The sequence below is a fragment of the Crassostrea angulata genome, chromosome 8, assembly GCF_025612915.1.
Source record: "Crassostrea angulata isolate pt1a10 chromosome 8, ASM2561291v2, whole genome shotgun sequence".
In the NCBI taxonomy this organism is placed as follows: Eukaryota; Metazoa; Mollusca; class Bivalvia; order Ostreida; family Ostreidae; genus Magallana; species Magallana angulata.
This window is the reverse complement of record NC_069118.1, coordinates 20,813,672-20,836,165: the sequence shown is the minus strand read 5'-3', so window position 1 is coordinate 20,836,165 and position 22,494 is coordinate 20,813,672. Positions and strand designations below refer to the sequence as shown.

General features: G+C 33.8%; 3 protein-coding genes across 4 annotated transcripts; 1 reads left to right on the top strand and 2 right to left on the bottom strand.

Moving 5' to 3' along the window:
- Positions 1 to 40: 40 nt before the first annotated feature.
- Positions 41 to 3,294, bottom strand: LOC128159553 (ER membrane protein complex subunit 3-like). The gene is made up of 7 exons (XM_052822668.1): positions 3,120 to 3,294; positions 1,698 to 1,755; positions 1,312 to 1,405; positions 969 to 1,073; positions 751 to 832; positions 522 to 601; positions 41 to 356 (listed from the first exon to the last, which is right to left on the bottom strand). The coding sequence occupies exons 1-7, from the start codon at positions 3,266 to 3,268 to the stop codon at positions 154 to 156; spliced, it is 771 nt and encodes a 256-aa protein (XP_052678628.1). The 5' UTR covers positions 3,269 to 3,294; the 3' UTR covers positions 41 to 153.
- A 115-nt stretch (positions 3,295 to 3,409) lies between these two features.
- Positions 3,410 to 6,322, top strand: LOC128159554 (protein UXT homolog). Its single transcript, XM_052822669.1, has 5 exons — positions 3,410 to 3,561; positions 4,852 to 4,933; positions 5,168 to 5,241; positions 5,621 to 5,792; positions 5,999 to 6,322. Exons 1-5 carry the CDS (start codon positions 3,485 to 3,487, stop codon positions 6,062 to 6,064), a joined length of 471 nt encoding a protein of 156 aa, XP_052678629.1. The 5' UTR covers positions 3,410 to 3,484; the 3' UTR covers positions 6,065 to 6,322.
- Positions 6,323 to 6,729: 407 nt separating this feature from the next.
- On the bottom strand, positions 6,730 to 21,040 carry LOC128159552 (transketolase-like protein 2). Of its 2 annotated transcripts, none has more exons than XM_052822666.1 (12): positions 20,825 to 21,040; positions 12,899 to 13,016; positions 12,591 to 12,704; positions 11,978 to 12,075; positions 11,532 to 11,723; positions 11,151 to 11,278; positions 10,616 to 10,812; positions 10,086 to 10,199; positions 8,793 to 9,000; positions 8,203 to 8,417; positions 7,506 to 7,722; positions 6,730 to 7,198 (listed from the first exon to the last, which is right to left on the bottom strand). In XM_052822666.1, the coding sequence occupies exons 1-12, from the start codon at positions 20,929 to 20,931 to the stop codon at positions 7,026 to 7,028; spliced, it is 1,881 nt and encodes a 626-aa protein (XP_052678626.1). In that variant the 5' UTR covers positions 20,932 to 21,040; the 3' UTR covers positions 6,730 to 7,025. The 2 variants fall into 2 exon arrangements, with proteins under 2 accessions (XP_052678626.1, XP_052678627.1); XM_052822667.1 differs by lacking the exon at positions 20,825 to 21,040 and adding an exon at positions 14,888 to 15,164.
- Positions 21,041 to 22,494: the final 1,454 nt, after the last annotated feature.

The window sequence follows — 22,494 nt, the reverse complement described above, 5'->3', positions numbered from 1 at the left end:
AAAAATGCCCAATACAGTACAAAAGACCAAAGTTTGTGTAATCTGTAAACATACTTTTATTCAAGAATTGCATTAATTGCTTCCATAAATGCAATCTCTTTTTAATAAGTGACATTATTTTTCTACAATAATTTACAAATGACAAGATGTGTATTATGCGTATTTGTTCTTGATGTATATGGTCTCTGGTTGCACTGGCCCGTCAATCAAATCCTCCTCCACTCCCTGGAGACACCATTGGTGGTTACAGACTTCTAGCGCCTCCCACTCTCCTTTGAAGGCTTTCATTGGATCAGGTGGGGTCATCATGCCTGCTCCTGACATCTGTTCCTGCATGGCTTTTGTCTGATCAGCGGCTGTAAATAAAGAAGATGGATAGCTTAATAACTTCATTTATCCAAGTAAACGCAGAAACCTGGCCTCTTATCATTACAAGGAAAATTTTCAAAGTCCTGTTTTTAGTTTCATTTCTTTTCTTTTTTTAAATGATATGACTTGATCATTCTGTCATTAAAACTTACAATTATCTTGGCCCAGTATGAGAGTGTATAAACTTCTTAATCCAAAAACATTTAGGAAATACCATGAGGCTGAACTAACCCTGAAAACAAATCAGACAGCACAATAAATATACAAACAACAATTTTGCTGGCTTTAAGTTATTACTTTTCTTTACAATGTTTACAAAAAGAGATACTTATATCAATGTACATGTGTACCATATTAATAATTGATTAAGTAAAACATTACCAAGAGGCATCAAGAGAAACCAGCTCTACCCCTCTTTGCAACATAGGCTTGAATCGGAGAGTCAAGGGAAATGGAACTTTGGCTGTAAAATCAAAAGAAAAATTATACTCTGTATTTGTCCAACATCATCAGCCGTCATCAATTCACACTTTCTCAGTGATCAGCTTTTAGATTTGTTTGGCCATATCTTTTGTATTTGATAGCCTATTTTTACTTACTTGTCAAGAAGCCTGAGAATGCCCAGTTGATCCACCCTCCTATAACAATCATAGGTAACACATTGGTGACATTACCCTTCAGCATGTCTGTCATCATGGAAGGATCTAGGAGACAGAAATAGATGAAAATGCATTAGTAAATACATGTACAGTGAATATATATTTATGCTCTTAATCATTTCTATGTAAACCTTATTAAAAAACAGCTATTTTCTGTTAATCATCACATGGTTTTTACATGTATATTAGTTCAGGGCTTGCTATAATAAATGAGGCATTTGTTTGATTTATATAAGATTTCGAAGACTTAAGATATTTTTCTATTAACTTATTTTCAGCATACCTGTCATTGGATTTTTAGCATTCGATTCTCTTTTCTCCGTTTTGAAATAACCTGTATTTTCTGCATTGAAAAAGCTTTTCCTCATTAAGAATCCCTGAAAAGAATGAATGTAAAACAATCTATTACCCACTTATTTTATTGTGATGTAAATGTGCTAATAATATTTAATATCTTAGGCCATCCTTAAATAAATGTTTTTTTTGGAATTGCTGCCAAGGGTTTCTAGACCAAAGAGGGAGGGAGGGAAATTTTTTTCTTTTCAAACTTGAAAGTTTAACTAACTAAAAATTAGCAAAAAAATTTAAATCTCCATATAAAATAAATAAAATTTCATAAGCAAGAAACACTTTGTTTATCAAAATCAATAAAAATACAAGTTTATATACCTGCTTTGTTATAAATTTTCCATTTTCTCTGAGAATTCTACTTCTGATTAGAACATGGCTGAAAAAGAATATATACTAAGATGACATCAACTTAATGATAATAAAGTTAAGATTTATCACTGCATTCTGTAATTTAACACAAACTGAAAGTTCAAATGAGATTGACATGTTGGCTATGAGACATTGTAGTAGCAGTAAATTTTCTTTATATGCAACAGTCAGACAAATTCATTTGCTGGCAACAGACACATACATGTATTTTAGATAAAGGTTTGATAGTTGGTCCACATATTTTTTCCTTTTCTATTACGATACATTTCATTTACAAAAATTCAGACACTATTGAACTATTACACTGTGTAACTATGCTAAAAGACCCTTTTATTTCCATGGGGTGTTCCACTGTGGAACTCCCCATGGAAATAAAAGGGACTTTTAGCATAGTTACATAGTGTAATAGTTTGATAGTGTCTGAATCTTTGTAAATGAAATGTATCCACAGTATCAAATGAATTGGAAAGGGAGAAAATATTGTGTACCAGACCAGGGTTTAAATAGATAGAATAAATTATCAATAAAATGTCAGATCTCCTACAGACCCAGTTTTACGATAGAATTTGCCCCTTTTACTAGCTTCTTAGCAAATTTAGTGATAAAATCCAAAACAATGTGCTATTTCCTGCAAAAATGGCAGGCAATTTCAAACGTAGAAAAAGTGTTATAGCCTTGATATGTCTCACTAAATGGATATTTTGTGTACTTAACTATATTAAACATGTTCAGAAAGGTTTGTAATATGTATATTTATGTCTTTTTCATGTTTACCCCTGCAGATTTTTTAACAAGCTTAAATTTAACAGAAAGCATATCCATTTCGCTGCTGCTGCATTGCAACTAAACATGCTATATGGGACAAATTCTTAATGTTACCTGGTCACGGCAAGATTATTAATTCTTGGGTTTTAAAAACTGTAAAAGAAGGAAGAATTACAACAATTAGGCCCCAACCTCATCTCAGCAACACGTCCATCATATATTTTCAGTCTCAACGAATCTCGCTGAGATTAGGCCCAAACCCAGCACCCTTCAGTTTGAAAACAAATGCTCTACTGACCAAGCTGAAGGGATTTAAACTGAAGGGTCCTGGGTTGAAGCCTAGTTGTGGTCATTCCTCCTACTGTATTTATAGCCCCTGAATTCTTTTAAGTTGTTAGACCTAAGCTTTTTCAATCTGAACCATCTATTGTTGGCAACAAAATGGTCTTATATTCACAGATCATTAATGGATACTACAAAACTTAAAACATTCAGTTTTCTAAATTACTAGATTGGTTAAATGTCACCATGCTTCGCATTATTTACATTGACTTGTTTGAGGAAATTCGAACCAATTATCATGCAAACAGTCTCATCTTATTTTACCTATCAGTAACTTGCTGCAATTCAGTCTTCTTTTCTGAGGACAACAGAATTGTTACATAATGTTTGATGATTCCAGTGAAGAATGTGATTAATACAATGGGTAAAAACACCCAAATTCGGATATCAGAATCAAGAAGCAGCTCGGCCATTTTGCCAACCGGAAATAGTCATAATACGGCAGCATATAAAAATAAAAATTAGTTTATCTTTCATAGTTTTGATTCACCTAGGCCAATAAATATGAGAAATTCTGAAAAGTTTTTAAATTTTTATGAAACGAAATATTACAGAATGAATGGATATGGTATACAAATGTCGTAAATTGAGGGAAATCATTCTACTTTCACTTTGTCATTCTCGATAACATGTGTGCAGAAGGCATTCCATCAAAAGTTGTGCAATACGAACAGTTTCTAAATGAAAGATTGAAAGCAGATTTGAGGTAGCGTACAAGTGTTCAAAGAGTAATGTCCATGACAAAAGATTAATGTACCTATTGTATTTTTGACAGGGACATTGTCATACAATAAGTTAGTTTACATTCAATGTAGGTCACTGACAATAATAAGCTCTGTACATTTACTTGTTCAAACATCTTTACATCAAAGAGGTGGTGTCCATCTAGAATTACTCCTCCTTTCGTAATTAACATATATTTTTCCTAATGAAAGATTGAAGGCAATTAATATGATTAAGGTTGCAGACATGCTCATATTATAAATTACCATGCATGATATTCCTTGTCTGACCATTACTTACCTTTCCTCAGGCGGGCTTCTCCCTTAAATGATCTTGCCCTCAGAGATAGATTCTCAAATTCTTCATTTCCCCTGGCAGTTTCAGGGGTTGGCTCTGAACCAAGTGTAACAGAATGTTAGAAATAATGATGAACCAAATTGGGATTCGAACCCGACCGGGCCCCCTGAATCTCTAGTCAGGTGCACTACCAAATGAGCTATCTCATAGCCCCAGTATTTGTATCAGCTCTCTGACAATCATATGTTAAAAAATATTAAATATTTTGATAATATTGACTTGGTGACTATCTCAAATGGTCCCACTTTTAGTAAATGACTGTAGGATGAAAAAGAGTTAAAAAAGGACTTAACATTTTTATCCCCTCACGCAACTTATTGCAAAGAGAATGTAGCATTGCTGCTGTTCATGTGTGTGTATGTTTGTATGTGTGACTATTTCAGTCTTGTAAGCATGATTCAAAGAAAACCCTTGCACCAATGTTTAACTTCATATTCATCTTAACTCTTAAGTATGGTGATAGGATGAACTCTAATAATTTTCAACCCAATTGGTTAAATACTAAAATCATGTATGCCAAAATAATGCATTTCTCCCCAAAATGTTTTTAATAAGTTCAGGGTCACTGCACACTTAAAGTGATTTCAATCATTGCACTCTGGTTGAAGAAACAAGGGAAGAGATGCAATAGAGAGCTTTACTTTGACCTTTGACTATAATTCTTTCATCCATACCATTGATTGGGCACTCTTTAGATGAAGACATTTTTATCCTGTTGATGAAGTATGAGTCACATGTGCCCAAGTTGAGAGAAAATATGCCCAGAACAAGGATCTTACACAGAGATTTACTATGACCTTGACCTCTGACCTAGAAACTTGATTTCAAGTCTATGCATTTAGACACATGTACCTGACTGTGATATATCTTACATGTGAAAGCATTTAAATCTGATATCAAGTTAATTCTCTTTCAGTCAAGTTATTGAACAAAGAGACAGGCTATATGGAGAGGTAGCAGAATACTTACAACTTAAAACTGTCATTGAGAGATTAAAGGTACACATACTTAGTCAAACTCTAACTTATGATTGTATTAACCTGTTCACAATTCTTTAACAATTTTTTTTTACATTTGCTGACAACTTTAAAAATTAAATCTTTTTTTAATTGTCTTGAGACCAGACCTTTGATTAATTATCCCGATTGGAGAAGTGTCCAGGCATGTTAATTTGTCAAAAGTATCTAAAAGAGAAAAAAAAAACTAACATTATAGTGCTTTGATTTTTGCAGGAATCAAATTACAAAAGTGATGGTCTTAAAACCAAAGTGGACTTGGGCTGCAATTTCTATGTTCAAGCAAATGTGTAAGTTAATTTTAGTATAAAAATTTTATTCAGCACACTTAAGACCAATCCAGATTATAAGGGAGCTTTTGGGGTTTTTTAAACAGTCAATTTTAAAGTACTAATCACATACTGTAGATTCCTTTTTTTAGTACATTTTATTTCCTTTAATTAAGTCTCAACTTTGCATCTAACAATGCAATTGAAAGTTATCGAATATAAATGTAGCAATGTATAATATACTTAACTATAAAAGTTCTATAGTGGGTTTTGTTATGAATTAACGTCTAAACAAATGTTAATTTCTCACTAGGAATTTACAGCATTTATTCAACAGATAAACTGTTAAAACAAAATGTTACATTCACATTTCACTTTTTCTAAATTTGTGGTATTGTAGTCCAGATGCCTCCATGATTTATGTAAAAGTTGGGTTTGGATTTTTCTTGGAAATGACTCATGACGAAGCCTTAGCCTTCATAGAGAAGAAAGTTTCTATGATTAATTCTAAGATAGAAGTCCTTACTAAGGATGCAGCTAAAATTAAGGCCCACATTAAACTCGTTCTACAGGTAATAAAGATATACATGTACTTATAATAACATTTTTTACTATATAATACTTTTATTTAATTAATAATGATAAATATACAAGATTTTATCATTTATATCATGTGGATAGTTGTGTTTCTAAATAAGCCAAGTGAAAATCAGGGCAAATTTAATGCAAAAGGATGTCAAAATAACAATGAGTTACAAATATATAATTGTTTTTTCAGGGTCTACAGGAGATCCAGAATTTAGACTTTCAGCCAGAAAAGCCCTACAGAGATGTGTTAAGCTGAGAGTATGCTAAACCCCGAACACATCTACAAGCCTTCGCGTCAAGCATATGATATCTCCAAATATTCAGGGAGAAATCTACAATTTAGGACCATGTGACTTTGGCAATATGAGTCAGGTTCAAGGCCAGAATTCAGGAGAAGACAATAATTATTGTTTTGATATTAAACCTCATTTAATACATGTACAGATGTAAATGTATATCATGTACCGGTAATTGTGTGAAAAAAATCATGATTAAAAACATAGGGTAGATCTCATCTTGAACTTATTACTGTCACAATAGTAGCTGCAGATCTCTAGCTCTATGGAAACATTTTGGTTAACAAGAGCTAAAGTGTTGTACATTTACACAAATACATGTAGTTGCGCTAGTTTTGGACTGGGTGAGGTGATAGACATTATCTCTTTTATTCATGATTTTCACTTACTGATACACATGTTTAGCTTATTTTCTTATGAGATGCTAATTAAGGGACTGCATGTACATGTTTGTACTCGTTTTACCATTAGATTGACTAACAGTTTACAATATACATGTGAAATCATTATACATGTATTTGTTTACACTTGTCAGTTGAGAATGTGCTTTTATTTGGTATTTTAATCTTCAATAAACCAGTACATTTGTACATATACATGTACATTAACCAAGTCAAGAGAAAAACTATGTCTTGTGTCAAATTTATTTCACTAGCATCTGGCAACAATAAATCATAAACAATATAATTATAATCTGTTGGTCAACAACTATCTTGAGACAAAGATCTTGATGAATCAAAGCACTGGCTTACAGTATTATCAAATCGTATCAAAATTAACATCAAATCGCACCAATTTCTGATTGTGGTTAATATAAAACAGTCAAACAAGGAGAGTACAAATCTAATACAAAGTGAAGTCTGCATCCACTAGAACTCTGGCTACAGTTGTAGAGAACCGATAGTTCGGTGAGGCACCAGGTTACTGGGACAGGATTTGATTGACAGCCTTGACAATACAGTTAGCACTGATTCCGTATTTCTCCAGGAGTTCTGCGCTCTTGCCAGATCTGGGGACTTCCTGTACTGCCAGTTTTTTTACAGTGATGTCACGGCAACAGGCCACTGCAGAACATACAGCTTCACCCAAACCTCCTACAAAAATAATTTATGACATGAAATATCGGTATTGTACTACAGTAACTGTTAAAGTGTTTTTATTGGAGATGACAGTTTTTAGTTGCACTGTGTTAAGTGTCTAACCATTTTCTGCTGACATTTATAAAACCCTCGAGTATATTGTGAGTACATGTACCAGTACATGCATATCAATAGGAAAATATTAAATAACCTTTAAAATAAATCCAGCGAAATGAACGATTGGACCACAAGGAATATATATACCATAAATCATATAGTTATATAACAAAACCCTTTTAAAGTATTGGGACATTATTCATACCTTCAGGGTAGTGGTCCTCCACAGTGATGATTTTGCCTCCAGTTTCCTTAGCATTGCTGCGAATTGTTTCGGCGTCGATAGGTTTTATGGTGAATGGGTCAATCACGCGGATGTTGACTCCATCGATGGCCAGTTTGTCTGCTGCCTTCAGGGCTTCGAACAAGGTCACACAGCAACCAATCACTGTCACCTTGTCACTGTCACTCTTACGTACCACCTACAACACAAACTCACCAAGTCACAACAAGTATGTTACTGATAGGTATAAATTAATTGGCCTCAATGTAAAATGATTTCTTTTCTTCAAAAGTTTATCCATCACAATGAAAATTCATTTTATAATTAACAGTAAATGTACCATGATGTGGAAATTTACAACTGGGGTTGATTTTACAAAATACACAAAAAGCTCTTTCTATGTACATGTAAATATTAAAATGCAAACCACTTGACCCTATCATACACAAAATAAAATTTTAGACGTTTTTAAAATCTTAAAAAGAAAAAAATGTAATACCTTTGTGATACCTATACACCTTAAATTTATGCAACTTACAATTAATAAAAATATCAAAATATTGAACCTGTACAGGTTGTCGTAACATCTGACATTTATTAGAAATTCAATAAAGATTGTAATCTAAGAACCATAGCAATGCAGAATTTTATCAGAGAACAAGCAAAGAAAGAGGTATACCCTGGCTTTTCCAATCTGTAGGTTGTCGTCTGGGGAGTAAAGGATGGGACAATTGGGGCGGCTGGTTCTAATGAAGCAGACCCCGGGGGTGTTAGCTGCCAGCTCGACGGCCCTCTCTGTGGACACGGCATCGCTCGGGTAGAACACTGTAGAGCCCGGGATACTGCGGAACATGGACAGGTCCTCTAGCGCCATCTGGGAGGGACCATCTTCTCCTATGGGGGTCAAGTAATTACCAATCAAGTTACTAAACAGAGATATTTTAACAGAATACATACCAATCAAACAGGATATATTTCAGCGGAGATGTATGTTTTGTTTTGGTATACTGTATTCAAAGTGAGGAGGCTAATATCAATAAAATTACAGGGAAATTTTCACCAAAGAAATATATTAACCTGCTTTTAAATTGTGAAATCTATAGTGATTGATATATATTTCAAATAAATTGAAAACAGACTTTTATTGTCAGTGAATGGTTTTGCAAAATTGTATGTTCATGTTACTTCAGAAACATATATATATATATACATAATTTCATGGAATCAAGGCTGTTATTTTTATACTGAGCAAACTCATCCATCACTTACCAATAGACACCCCAGAGTGAGAGCCCACAAAGTTGGCATTAGTCTGTGAGATTGCCCCCATTCTAATTTGATCAAAAGCCCTGCTCAGGAAGCAGGCGAATGTGGAGATGAATGGCACGGTCCTTCCACGGGTTCCACAGCCAATCCCCACTCCCACAAGGTTCTGCTCCGCGATGAAGCACTCAATGAATCGGTCAGGGAAGGCCTCCTATGTAAAAGCATTGGAAACATGCAGATGATGCAATATCCAGCACATTACCATTATAACACTTGATGATACAATATCTAGCATTGCTATAACGCTGACTTCATTTTTCTTAAATGAGAATATCTACGTATCACAATAAAATCTACACTTCAATTTAAGGTACTGTAAACGTGGAAATTTTGACGATGTGTTAATTTTGACTATGTTGGCGATTTTTATTTTCTCGTCAAAATTTCCACTCGCCAAACTTCATATCATATATATAGCCTATTTATACCAGAATTTTTAATCGGCATTTTCCCGTTAGGACTAGATTAAAGTTAATGATTTATTTATTTAAATAGCTATAAAAACACATAATTAGCATTGAAAAAACCCATAAAATCTAAACAACCATGTTTTAGATGCTATTATCACTCAATCGTCACAACATTCTATAATAACTTTGTGTGCGTAATTATCATGCCGTGTTTGACCTACTTTGTTACCTCAGGCAATATCGTATAGTGAATAAAAACAAAATACAAAGAACAATTTTATTCCATCAAATCAGTACAGACTTTTTTTTAAATCAAAGTTAAATTTTATTAATACCAACGCTTGTAAAAGAGTTCGCAAGAAAGTCGCAATCCTTGCTGATGACATCATGAACTTTCTGCACCCATTTTGCATGAAGCGGTTTAACTATCGACGTTCTCATGTCTATGTCAACTAAGCCGATGTTTTCCCTCAGCTTTTGATTTTCTTACTCTTATTAAAAAATTCGTCAAAATTAAAACTCACCAATTGTCTCTTACTAAAAAATCGTCAAATTTTGAACTCGTCAATATAACCACGTTTACTAGTAACCAAAATCTTCCATCATAACTTTTGAAACATTTTCTTAATATTACATAATATGTTCCTACTTTTATATTGGTATGACAGTCTCTACGGTCAGAAACCCATTCAGTGGACTGTTTGATATTTCATTTCTTACAACTAAGCAAATTAAAGAATATGGACAGTAGGTTTCCAATAATGGGTTAAAGTCTTGCACCTCATAATTGTGATGAACTTACAGAAATTATGAAATCTTGACTGACCTTAAACTTGATGGAGAATGTGGAGTTTTTGGTGTCGCCGTCCATGGCAACCACTCGGTCGTTGTTCTTGCCGATCTTCACCAGGGCTGTTCCATAGGCAGCTCTTGTCGCAACCTGACAAATCAAATCACCAACCAATATACAGAGTTGTACATGTATATCAATCCCAAAATGTAAAAAAATATATATATAATCAATCAATTTAATGTACTTACTAGGACACATATTCCTACTAAATTGCTATTCATGTTATTTCAATATCAAATTGACATATCTTATTATTTACCTACCGTTTATGATATGTCCATAAAAAAATATGTATATATAATCTCGTTAATATCATTAGAAAAATTCACTAAACATAATTCTGACCGTCAAATAATTTTTTGATTTTCAGTTTGGTAATGTCTTTAGTCTTTTTATATATATACATGTACCTACTTTTTAATGCATGTATATGCAAGTATTTTATCCTACAAAATTATGTTTTGTACATGTAGACAGTCATAGCTATTGGTAATTATTCTTACTTGGGCACTCTTATCGTAGGTGGGGGGTTCGGACAGCTTGATGTTGGAGATATTAACAGCTTTAGCCTGGTTACTCGGAGATTTGGGGGTCAGCCCGTGGGGACCTTTGTTGCTGATGTTATCTTCTATGGCTTTGATGGCCGCCTCTGACTTGGCAGCCAATGGCTTTCCATGCCAGTTTTCCTCATCTTCAATTCCTGCAAGTACATGTACAAAAAATTTTGTTCACTACTGGTATTCAAAGTTGATTAGATATTAGCCAATGAAAAATATTTACTATGGTTTGTAGCAAAAAATTGTCACTAATTTCTAAAGGCTAGAATTTTGATGATGATGCCTAAAGATATCCAACCAAAAAATGCATATTTTTTGGAATCTTACCTGGCACTTCTTAACGTTTTTAACGTGACCTGGAATTTCTTTAATTTTCAAACTCATATCAATTTTTAGAAATTAAAAAGTCGCATCTTAGGTTCTTCTATACTTTTATAACTAAAATGTCTCTGTGAATACTGGTTATAATTTTTTTTTATACCTGGAATTCCTTTGCCTTTGAAGGTCTTGGCCAGAATACAGGTGGGTCTGCCCTTGACAGTGCTTGCATCATAGAATGCCTTAGACAGGGCCTCCACATCATGCCCTTCTACCACACTGGTGTTCCAGCTACAGGCCAAATCATGCAAAATTGCAGTACATTTCTTAATATATCAATGATTATGGTAAAAAAATGAAGATCATCCTTAAAAATAGATCCCAGTCTTTGACTATTTTACAAATCATACAAATACAGAAGGGAGACATTGGAAATGGAAGGCATGCTTTTTCTCAAATGATAAAACCCCAGCCCCCACTAAATGAATCATTCAATGATTTTCTTATCTGAACCAAATTAAGATATAAATCTGCGTTATTTTACCCAAAAGCCTCTGCTCTCTTCCTGTAGACATCCATGTCGTGCTGCAGACTAGTGGGCTCGCTTTGTCCCAGCCGATTTACGTCAAAGATGGCTACCAAGTTGTCCAGCTTGTAGAAGCTGCTGAAGGCCATGGCTTCCCACACAGACCCCTCAGCACTCTCCCCATCACCGATGATACAAAACACTCGGTAACTGAAAGTGAATAACCACAACGTAAAAAGGAGAGCTAATTATTTCATAGACCCTTCCACATTATACTTATAACAATGAAAGCATGTGGAAGCATGAACACAGTGGATAAAGTGAAAGAAAGACTTCATCACATGTACCGGTATACAGATAAACTAATTCCCCCATGACAGTGTAAAACACATGGTAGCTAAAAAATGAACATAAGAATACATTTGAAGTTTATACATATGAGTAGTGATCTAACATGTACATACTCAGCCTTGTCAATGTATTTCCCGGTGTAGGCCATGCCAGCAGCACAGCTCAGACCCTGACCCAGGGACCCAGTGGCCACATCAACAAAGTTCAGCCTCTGTAAAGAAATCATGCATTGTATCAATAGTCTTCAAAATCCGACCACAACAACAGGTAGAAGGATATCAATGAATGCCACTACCAAAAAGTCAAATCAAGGCATGATGCAATACACCAACAATAAGGCAAAACTTGACACAAATTCAATAAATCTCTAAAGACAACCAGTACTCAGACTATCACTCTGTTAAGATGGTTTAACAATCGGAACTAAATATATGTACTAAGTTTTAAATAATATGCAACAGGTTACAAACCGGTAAAGGTTTATTTGTATTTCAAGAAATGTCTTGGTTACAGTCTAACCTCATTATACCAAACTCCATATATTAACCAAGAAAAAACTAGAGGTATCCAAGCAATCGCTATATAAAGGTAATAATACTTAAAGAATAAGAGTTTGGAACTGCCAAATCACTACGACATATCAATGGTATTTGTAATATCGGTGCCCAAGATAAATGTAATTTATTAAAGGATGCATTACTTACAGGAGTAGGATGCATTACTTACAGGAGTAGGATGTCCTTCCAGGTCGGAATCGATCTTACGGAGATTAAGCAGATCGGACGCAGGAAATAGCCCTGCCTCTGCCCAGGCAGCATAAAGGATGGGGGCAGCATGACCCTGTTAATCATATCAGAGAGTCCATCAATGTACATTTCATGATAGTTGCAAGCCAAAAGGGAGGCCAAAACAGTAATGGCAGATTTGAACTGGTACCAAAAAAAGTGTTGATTTAATTATTTATTTTAAAGTTGATATTACCTTTCACCCTCAACATAGTTTACGGACAACCATTTTATAAAATTGAAAAATACCTTGGAGAGGACAAATCTGTCGTTGTTAGCTCCCCTTGGTTCTGAGATGGTGTACTTCATGGTGTTGAAGAACAGTACAGACATGACCTCGGCGATGGAGCAACATGATGTCGGATGTCTGGAAATAAAAACCAACATTTATCAAACTCAAAGTCAAATTGAATGAATCCCCTCGAGTTAAAAGACAAAGTAAACAATAACTTATAAATATTTTTTTAAGAAAATAGGAAAATAAAGAGTCTAGGGACTCCTATATCAACAAAATGGCCTGCTGAATCACAGCCTGAAATCAGCATTAGAATTTTAAACAACCAATTACGGTATTTAAGTTTCAGCATCTGAACCAGTTTTTATGTTTGTATTTTTCATCAAAGTTAACACAATTAAGCATCAGACACAATATCAATCAGATACATATATTTACCAAATTTGTTGTGAGGTAGGTTTTCCATGCATGGCTGAGCATGTAAAACACATGATAAACAGCTGCTATCACAAAATCTCAGACAAAACATATAATCAGATGAAAAAATGGAGATCTCTACACAAGATAGGATGAGGGTGACAGGTTGTAACATAAATAAAATCTCCCTTTTTTTTACAACCACAGAATATCTAATTTACATTCAAATATAACTTGTACACCAATGAAATTTTACCATTCTTGTCATAACATCCAAGAAGTCTTCAAGAATGGTGCTGCTTTTCAATAATGTATGGCATACTAGGCCCTTACTTCTTCTTACCACCATCTTTTAATTCACAACCCATTTTACCATAGGTTCATTTTGTTAGGCATTCATCATTTTCTCAGCATTGTTAAATGCTTATTGGGGAATATTCATATATAACTTCTCAGTTTTGATATTTTGTTGTACAATCACATCTCGCGGATTTTAAAACCTCGCCTTTATATTTCGGACGCATGTAAACCATAATAAATAATGATAAAAAACTCGGCATTCGCAATTTAATATTCTTGCGATTTGATGAAAAACAGTTAGATCGCGGAATTAAGTACTCGCGTAAAATAAGGAATCTACAGTATCTTGACCTTCCACAATGTGTGTGGTGATGACTTCAAATATACATGTATCAGGGTTTGGGGCTCCGTTTTTAATGGTACACAAGGGATTTTTACTAACAATTAGTTGGTTAGATGTTTATGATTTCATCAAGGAAGAAAATTACTGCATGACATTTAAAGTAAAATACTCTTCCTTCTTTGTCAGTGATGCATATAACCTAATGGGTGATTAACACTAAGCTAATGCAGAATGTGTCATTACAACATAGCTAAGTGTACAACAAAATAAGTTTGCTTTTACCGGTAAGCAAAGCTACATCATATCAGCAATTTGACCTTGAAATTTTGTAAACCACCTTAAAAATAAAAATGTGAGGAAATACCACTGACCATGACATTATCTTAAATTATATAACACCAAGAGGTCTTGGTTGATCCTTTTGGTGTATGGTAACATTATAATTTCAAAATGTAGAAGAAAGTTGAATTTTGACCAAAAGACCAAAAACAAATACATGTACCGGTATACTCCTTTTTTTCCAAAATAAAATGAATTTTCATCATCTTTGAGCCAGTTTTCTATTATTTGTTAATCTTTATGAAACCTTAGACAACCTGGTGCAGATAATAATCATGGTTAGCCATGAGATCAATATCAATGGAAATGAATGTCAACACAATTATTCTGAAATATGCATCAACAATCAATACAAAACCTGTGACAAATACATGTAGTAGTCTTTTATTGAGTGAGAGAAAGATAGAACAGTTCATTTTGCATTAGAGAAATAGACCAGTTTTCAAAACAGACAAATCAAAATTGAACATTTCCACAAGAAGAGAAATTAGAACACTCAATAGTTATGCTATGAGCAGTGACAGCAATCTTGACCTTGTTATAAGGGATGGGGCATGAGACCAAATGACAAAGTAAGTCAGACAGACGGGTATTATAAACTCACCCCGTTCCTGCTGCAGTGGTAGAATTAATGCTGTGAATTCTCAGCTTATTAGCTATGTCCTTCAGAGTCTGCTTGGTTTTGGAATCAATAGTTCCAGCCATGACTACTCGCTCCCAGAAAGAAATTAAATATTGAAGCAAAGTGAAGAGTCAGGCCACTGAACAGCGGTTCAATTAAGCCGGCGAGATCAGCGGACTCAGAATAAACCAGCTCACCACTCAGAGGAAATGTCAACGAGAAGTGAACCAGTCACCCGGCTTGTAGATTGTATTTTGTTCCAGAAAAAGACACGGGTCACCAGTTTATTTATTCTTTATCATATGAAAGCAGAAACCATGCAAGAAGGTCAACAAAGGTAATAAAGTGATGAATTTATCATTTATACAAAGATTTATAATTTCTAACTTTGACAACTACCTGTAGTAAATAAAATTGCCTACATGTACTCTGGTTATAAACGCCAGGAAATGAGTAAAGTATCTCAAGTAGTCACTGTCTAACACAAGGAAGACCTGACGAAGAGATGATCAGGCTCCCTCTGTCATATTGTGCAATATCCTGTCAAACAAGTGGGGCTTTTCCAATCAAAATCAACCAAAATAAGTACATGATTGTTGGATATACTTGACAATGTACTTATTAGGAGCTTTAATGATAAATGCCCAAAACTTACTTAATCTTTATTTTTCATATGAAATAGCAAGGTGTTGAAATAGGGTTTTTTTAATTAATGAAATGGAATGGCATAAATCCGGTTGAAATAATAAACAAAATGTTGTTGGGTGTGAAGACTGAAAAGAAGAAAAAAGGTATCTTGAAAGCAATTTCTTTTCCTGACACTCCATTTTATTTACTGTGATGATTAAGTTAAACAGCTAGTACTGGCCAGGTATAAAGCTTTATCCCTAAACATGCAATCTCTGACAAAGTGTCAACTATATAAAAAGGAACAAACAGAAAACATCATGAACCATATCAAAAGTGAAACTGATAGTCGAGGTCTCATTACTGAACAGTACATTAAATTTGACTGTTTCTTCAACATTCACAACATATAGCAGCTAGAATTACAGTCAATAACTCAATCAAACAGTTGTGTGAATATTAAGTTTATAATTTTACATGTGTTCAAAGCAACCTTCACCCTCCCACATACAGATATAGAGTAAGATGATCCCCCCCCCCCCCACACACACACACACTAAATCTTTACCTGACAACAACTTACTATAAATCACCATAAACCAAGCTTTAGTCAAACTGATAAATGCCAATGTTTAAGAACCAAACTGGACAGAAAGTAATGGGTGTAAAGGGAGGATCAGATATTGTCTCTAATTTAACCCCCTTATTCCAGTAACATAATTAAGTTGCAATAGTTTACAAAATTTTTAGTTGATATTGTTTTTTGTCTTTGTCGAATTTTAAAAATCAACTTTCCAAATGACACTTTAAATTGAAAGCTATGATTAAAATAGGTTTGATGTTGATGAAATCTTTGTTTTTTAATTGATAATAAATCAGTGGGTGGGTTTTTTTTCTCATTCTTTCTTCTCTTTTTAAGGGGAGTGGGTGTGATACTAGGTGTATATGGAAAATGGCAGCCAAAGGTTGGCAGAGAATCAATAAAATATCAGAGAGAAGAAAAAACAAAAAAATAAACTGAGGAGGAAAAATTTTAAAATGTTAAATATAAATGTACCATGTTTCCTTGGTGTACCTGAGTAAAACTGGCGTAAAGCATACAGAAACACAATGCTCCACCATACTAAACAAAAAAGTAATCTTATCTGAGACTTAGAAATCAAACATTTCAAATATGTGAGCCCCTGCTAAGTATGAAACATGCAATGTTACCTAATCTGTAAGTTTTCGACCCAGAAAAGCAGAATGCAACCCTAGCAATTCACTCTCACGTTTAAGTTACTATATATTATTCCGACTTCAGTTTTGATAAGTATGCATACAATGTACACGAATAATTCAAAGACATAAAAAAAGATTTTTTTTTTAACTCAAAAAAATGTCAAAGGCTTAAGTTGCAAGAACCTGATAATTAGCTTTGAAACTACGATGATTTTGTCAGTTCAAGGTTTAAGTGACAAGTACCTGATAATTACATGTAGCTTTAAAACTATGATGGTGTTGTCAATTCATAAGCATGAGAAAGATTATATAGATCCAACTTCCTAAATATTTATTGTTAAACTTAAATCCGCATGTACCGGTACATATTTTTTAACCTTTAGTTCTGCATTCTCTCATATTTTTTTTTTTTACATTTTTCATAGAATCATCTGCAGTTAGTGTTCATAAATATGTATATGCATGCATGCATAAAATCTGACACTTATAAATACAGTTACATCTACCATACTCTTTGCTTTTAAACAAGTTTTCATAGAAGTTAACAAACACCTTTATTGCTAAAACTGATATCACTTCACAAGTTCCAATTCTTAGAATGTTACTGATGATCAACAGATTAGTCTCCCCTGTCTCACACTGCTGACTCATCTTGACCTGAGGGAAAGTTGACAATGGAAGTCACAGCTGGTTGTACTGAGGTAATGCAATTAATAACACAACCAAGCAGTCATTTTGGAATTCAAACAAATGACCCTACAATCCCTTATAATATCGAAAAATAAGATGAAAAAAAACTACTGAACATCAATTGTCATATACTTTCAAATGAAATACTTTGATGTTTTGTACACAATAAGAGAACAACAGGCTATGTGTTGGATATTGGTCAGCATCAGAATATTATCATTTTACAGTTTAAATGTACCTGTTTCAATTACAATTATTCATTGAGGACAATCTGTTGCACTGTATGAAATTTGATGACCATCCATATTGTATTAATCATTCAGATTTGAGAATGGACACTGGAAGGACAAACAGGCATATTATGTAGGGTAATTCATTCTTCAATATTAAAATGGAAAATTTCAAACTAATTATCATATCATTGAATTTATACCTTTGGGTACTGCCAGTATGCAGATTTGGAAAAAAATTTTAAAATTATTTTGATGTTAGCAACATGAAACTATGGTATAATGAAAGCAAATTAAAAATGATATCTTTTGTTTGATGTATGAATATCATTTCTACTTGGAAATGTTAATGAAATCATTGACTTCACTTTTAATTTTATTTCGCCTAAATTATGCACATTTTATCTCACATATGATGGATTCTATAGAATCATTTCAGTACAAATATTTTATAGTATGTTTATTATGTTTGCCCGAGGGAGAAAACACAATCAAACTATATAAGCGAAATGAGTTTTTTTTAAAGAAATTTACATGAATTTTAAAAGACATATAAATATTAAATGATAAAGATAATAATTGATTGACAAGATAATAATATCTTATCTTAGTTTTGACTATTATATATACATATATTATAAACAGTGTTCTTGTAGTTTTTGATGTTGGGGGCGTTTAAATTCAAACAGTTTGCTTCATTATGGGGGGGAGGATCATTACACATCATAATCAAAGTACTGATTTTATCGATTATCATTTATTTCAAAATCAAGTTATCTTGTGTAGCAATCAGTTTCTAGTCTGTATTTAAATTATGCACATTTTTATAATATGAATTTTCAGACTTTTCTGACAAGAATATCGGGAAACCCCATATGAATCATGTGTAATATTTAAAGATCGATTTCAAACTATGTATTAGTAATTAAATCAATTCTAAAAATTGTATGGATCCAAACACTATTGATATTGAGCTCTAGTCTTGTTCAACCAGACGCTCAGCTGTCTCAGTTAATCTCTGACAAGCAAGACAGCCTCTCTGTCGGAGATTTATGGAGACAGCAGAGCGTTTCGTGGAACGAGACTACATTAAACTCTGGCGTAGTAATACATGATATTAAAAAAATATCTACATTGTTCGTATTATATAAAATCTGACTATTTTCAAAGTGTTTATAGATAAGTTTCATTGAAAAACAATGCTTCAGCATACACTAAATCGAATTTTTCTATTATTTTCAAGAACTAAGTCTTGTCAGTGGTGATGATTTGTGCTTAGGTCCAAACACTGTTTCACTTTCGGTTTGCCAGAGAAACTGCATAGGAGAGTTGATTAAAATCAACTCCCAAAAATCATACTGTATAATCAGCTATTTCTGTAATGTAATACACAGAAACATCACTGACACTAAAAAGTTTTATGTCTTCATATGCATACGTATATGTATGGGATATAACAACATTTCGGGAAAATTATAAATACATATATGTTCAGTTGAAAAAAAAGACTATCAATTGGTTTTGAATAGCATATGGCATTTTTCTATTGCTTATACACAGGAATTTATATCATACTGAATAAAAAAAGAGCATAAAATGTCAATATCAAAAATAATAAAGACTGACTGCATGCATTTATCTAGGTTTTTAACTTTGAACAAACATGCCAGTTGCGTTCAAACTTTACCCAGTACAGTGGCCATGGGTAAAGGGAAAGCAATGACCTTGAACCAATTAGAACAGGGTCATGAAACTACTCTGTGTAAAATCCTTGTCTGGAGCATACATGTTTTTTTTTCCTCTAATGGTACAGATAGGCTCAAACTTCACCTATTGAGTGCCTATGGGTAGAGGTTTTGCAATGACCTTGAATCAATATTCTCGATCCAAGGTCAATGTCAAATAACCTTTTGTAAAAAAAAGAATAAAAAATTGTCAAGAGCATATTTTCTCTTCCCTTGACCCAGATGGGCTCACACCTCACCCACAGAGTGTCTGTTGGTTAGGGTAGGTAGGGACCATCACCAATTTTTGGGATCAAGGATCAAGGTCAAAAATTTGAGATGGAAAATCCTTCTTTGTATTGGTTATTGATAACTTATAGAATTATAAAATAAATCATGAGGCATCACAAAATACTTGTATGCATGGTTCTGAATGCCTAGTCTACACTATTTTTCATCTACTGGCTTTAATATCCTGATTTTCTTTCAGCTGTATGGGCTCGGGACCAAAATATTTTAATGTTTTCCTATATCTTTTAATAGAGCTGGCTTCTTCTTAAGGAGATTAATATAGTTTAAAAATGCTTCAAGCAAGGATTGCAGGCTTTCCACTTGTTTTAGACTTCTGTATTTACTCTGACACTACCAACTGTAACACACAACCATAATAATCAGCCTTGTTTGCCACAGACTGACTCTCATATTGAGCAGGTTGGGACCTATTACCCAAATGGGTATACCAAATGGGATATAAATTTGAAATGTAAAGTCAGAATAGAATTTTTTATTTTGCTAAAACTATGGTAAATCCGCATTAGAATACAAGAAATTTAACAACTTTTCGTAAACAGCTCTTTCTTTGTGACCGTACTATTACGGACTCCAAGATTGATCCCTCAGTATATCAAAAACTTCTTGGGGATCAATCTGACAAACCATATATAGACTTATAGGAAAACTTGTCAACCAAAAGTGGTTACATTTGATAAACATTAAGGAGATTTATATCAAAAATTACCAAATGAAAATTGTTTTTTATTTTTTGCACTTAATATATATATTCATATCCCATTCGGGATATTATATCCCATTTAGGCGATTGGTACCAACCTGTTGAGAGAGAAAACTCCTTTCACACAAATTCCCAGATCATTCGATTAAGAAAACAATATTAGCCCTTATTCTAGTAAAAGAGATATTACACATCACGCATAGCAAATGAACCAGCATTTAAACTTCATGTTTGTCACAATTTTTAAACCCTCTATCCTACATTAAAGTAGGTGTTTTAAATACGTGCATATGAACAAATATACATATGACAACTGATGTTTTTAACACACCTTTCATCTTATTTTAAAAATCACATTCTTTTAATTAAGGTTTACTTAAAATATTCCTAAAAAGCAGTGTGCGCTATGGCTTACCCGGAGTTGCTTGCGTCTGTCATTTTGATGCTATGAATACGAAGTTTATTCGCAATGTCTTTCAAGTTCTGCAAAGTCTTTGCATCGGGCCTGTGGTATTCACTCATTTTGGCGTTATATGTGTGATACAACACGCTGACAAGTTATATGAACGAGTGTTACAACACCTGAAAAGCCGGCTAAAAAAAATTCACGCACTCGTTTATCTACCGGAAATAGAATAGAAAGATCGAACCCGACCTAAATGGGACCCCCCCCCCCCCCCCCCGGAACGCACAGTATGTGTTTATAAAAGTATATTGTATAAATTCTAAAATATCGCTTGTACATTGCGTATCTTAGAAGGGCAGATTTACAATTCTGAAAGTATAAAATCAATTACATGTAAACTGATTTTGCAAAAACGAAAATTACATGTACTAGTATGTGAGGTAAATTAATGAAAGGAAACGCCCGTGCATGGAGCATTCTTTACTCCAGTTTTATCGTGATCTGAAGACTAATGTTAACTTGGTGTTGTTAGCGTCGTTGTCCGCACTTTTGTTTTAACGATTACACTCTATATAATCAGAGTGTCAGCTCCATGCACGTTCAAGTTTGCTCAAATAAAGGGGCGTGGCCCTTTGCTGTACAACCCCCCACCCCCATCCACCCCCGTTTGTTTGGGGTTTTTTTCTTTTCTTTTGTTTTTTGGGAGTAGTGTGTTCTTTGCATTAGAAAATTTTGTTTTTATAATTTGTATGTACGTTTAAAAATTTAACATATACTGTTTTAATTATTGAATACCACCGTCTTTATTTTTTTACAAATACATGTATAACGTTACCCACGAAGTGCCAGGTACTGGCAAAATAGAAGGGAAAGTCATATATTTAAACCATTTTATAAGAAAACATTATCAAGATGCATAATCCCATTATGCAAATCATTGCAATAACCTTTTATCTTTTCAATATTGGCGTTTTAAATATAAAAGTTTATGAAAACAAGTAGTTTGTATTTGTCATTTAAACGGTAATGGTAATATATTTTTAACTTTAAAATCCTTTTGTAAATAAGTCAGTTTTTATTAATGTTTTGTCCTTTAAATCTCTAATCTCTCCCCCCCCCCCCCCACCCCTGGACCTTTGACCTAGACCTACGGGGGGGGGGGGGGGGGCTCAACATTAAAAAAAACCTTTGCCTCTGATAGTTCCTCCTTCTGTTTGAAAAATCATAGATCCCCCCCCCCCTGCTGAATTTATTTTATTTTCAAAGCATCCAGATATATCGTATAGATTGAAGTTTGTTAAAACTTTGACCCATGGGCTCATGCACGGATTTAGAAAATTTATTTCAAGGTGGTCCGATGGATTGATACTTTTTTATTATTATTGACTCCCTAATGTGACCCCACCCTACCCCCATGAATCATGATTCGAACAAACTTAAAATATACACTGTACCTTACGAGTTACATCTTTCTCGCCAATTAGATTTTTCTCTATATTTACATGTATATTCCTCTGTAAAAAAAAAAAATGACCCCCATAGTGGTCTCATGTATCCAACCCCCTGGAATTATGATTTGAACAAACTTAAATCTGCACTTCACTTGAGGATGACTCCACACAAGTTACAGCTTTCTGGCCAAATGATTACAGTAGTTTTTGAGAAGAGGATTTTTAAAG